This window comes from Lipotes vexillifer, unplaced genomic scaffold (genome assembly GCF_000442215.2).
Source record: "Lipotes vexillifer unplaced genomic scaffold, Lipotes_vexillifer_v1.1 scaffold53, whole genome shotgun sequence".
Classification (NCBI taxonomy): Eukaryota; Metazoa; Chordata; class Mammalia; order Artiodactyla; family Lipotidae; genus Lipotes; species Lipotes vexillifer.
The window spans coordinates 1,049,508-1,051,715 of NW_006791814.1; the positions used below are offsets into that span (position 1 = coordinate 1,049,508).

The following is a 2,208-nucleotide window of genomic DNA, read 5'->3' on the forward strand; positions in this document are numbered from 1 at the left end:
CGCCCGCCCGGGTCCCGCCGCCGGTCGCGGCCCCCGGAGCTCGCTGGCCCTTCGCCTGGCGCTTCGCGGCGGCTGCGTCCCGCCGAGTGGCCGGCGCTGCTCGCGCCTGGGGCCGCCGAGGGGAGGCGGGAGGCGGGCTCTGCGCTGATTAGCATAAACTTGGGGCCGCGTCGCTCTCCGCCGCCGGCCCCCTCTCCGCCGCCGGCCCCCCGCCCCAGCTCCGAGCTGACGCCCGAGGGGCCGCCCTCGAGCGAGAGGTTAAGAAGAGAGCAGCCCCGGAGTGGCAGGGGCGCAGACCGTCGCACCCCGGGAGGCCCCCCAAACACACCCATCACCCATCCGCCACTGTGTCCCGCGTGCACCAGGGCGAGAAGCAGAGCCAGAACCCTGGGGCCGGCCTGGACGCAGGGCCGTCTAAGAACGCCCACCCGCGGGACACATTGCCCTTAAAAACCCGTGTGCGCCCGGGAACCGCGGTCCAGGGCTCTGAAGCTGAGATGACCGTGTTTGGGGACGGGCCAGCAACACCTTCGCAGCCACTTCCTTGGAATAGGCCCCAGATCATCCCTGTTGGCTAGCTCTGCCTCCCCGCAGCGTCATTGTCCCGGGGTGCCCAGGACATCTGATAACTCTGCCTACCCCTCCCCGGACAACTTAACCCCTCTCTGCTCGAGAACCCTCCGCAACCCGTCTGGTGGCCAGGCTGTCCTTCTGGTTTCCTGGTGGAGTGCATCTTATCTCTGTCTCTCTCAGGTCTCTGGCTGCACGGAGTCCTGAACGCCTGTCACCCCTTCAGCCCCGCCAAAGGTGCTCTGCTTCTCTTTGTGCAACTAAAGCTCTTAGCAGGCTGGACTGCAGCACTGGCCCATTTTCAGTGTCTGGTCAAAGAAAACCTTTAGGTCTTTCTCACGAGGAGTTGCTGTTAAGTCAGGCTTCCTCCATATTTCCCTTGTGAAACTGACTCTTGGAACCCAAGAGTTGACCTTTACAGCCATCCTCATTCAATGTCATCTTGTTGGCTTTCTAAGCTGCAAAAAGCCTTTTGAATCCTGCTTCTGTCCTCCAACAGACTGCCGCTTCTTCCTGGCTTGATCTTATCCACACAGATGATCACAGCCACCTGGGTCTTTCCCCAAGTAAAGACAGGTGTGCAGAGGCACAGACCTGGAGAGGCCTCTCTCCAACCGGACTTTGAGATGTGAATTCACACCCTTTGGGGAAAGCGATGCTATCAGGGGTGCTGGACTAGGGCAGGTCTGAAGCCCACATCTGCACCCCTGCCCTCTCCCAGCCGTTCTGGCTTGAGGGTCTTGGAGCAAGGGTGAGGCCGGCACACACCTGAGCCAAGCGGGCCAATTGTTCTCTCTCCTGGGTTTTGAAATTGAAACGCAGAGGCTGAGGGTGATCTGGCTTCCAGGTGGAGACTCTATTTGTTTCCTAGGGCTGCTGTAACAAATTACTACAAATATAGTGGCTTCAAACACCAGAAATTTATTCTTCCACAATCCTAGAGGCTAGAAGTGTGAAATCAAGGTGTCAGCAGGGCCACAGGGAAGATTCCTTCCTGGTCTCTTGCAGCTTCTGGTGGCTTCTGGCATCCTTGGCACTCTGGCTTTTAGCTGCATCTCCCAATGTCTGTTTCTGTCTTTACGAGGCCTTCTCTCTTGTTCTACATGGGCTTATTCACAAGGCCCTCGTCTCTCTGTGTCTCTGGGTCCTCTCCTCCTACGAGGTCACCTGTCATTGAATTTAGGTCCCATTCTAATCTAGTCTGACCTCATCTTAAGTAATTACATCTTCAGAGACCCTATTTCCAAATAAGGTCCTATTCTAAGGTTCTAGGTGGACATGAATTTTGCGGGAACGCCATTCAACCCACTACAGGGTCCCTGAGGGGTAGTGAGAGGACAGGCCAGGGCACCCTGTAGCCATAGCTCCGCGGGAGTTATGGGGAAGCTGAGGAAGAGAGCTTGCAGGAGAATGGGGCAGAGTGGAGGGGCTATGTACTCAGGGTGAGTTGCCATTTGGTGACTGGCTTCCTCTGTCTGCCTCCAATAACCCACTTCACTTGAGCCAGCTCCAGTGGGTTTCTGATCCCACCAAATGATGCCTAAAACAGTCTTCATCCTCCACCACAAATCCACCCAATGTGCTCCAGACTTTAACAAAGACGTCCATCTCACTGGGCAAGATACACAGTATGCATGA

The 2,208-nt window shown here is 57.0% G+C and overlaps 1 protein-coding gene across 1 annotated transcript in view; it reads right to left on the reverse strand.

The window, feature by feature from the left end:
- The window catches only part of EMILIN3 (elastin microfibril interfacer 3), a 6,309-nt gene extending 5,977 nt beyond the window's left edge, over window positions 1-332 (reverse strand). The window contains exon 1 of the mRNA XM_007464798.1: window positions 8-332. Coding sequence (XP_007464860.1) covers window positions 8-332 — 325 coding nt within the window. The remainder of the gene's footprint in view (window positions 1-7) is intronic.
- Between the last annotated feature and the right edge of the window lie 1,876 nt (window positions 333-2,208).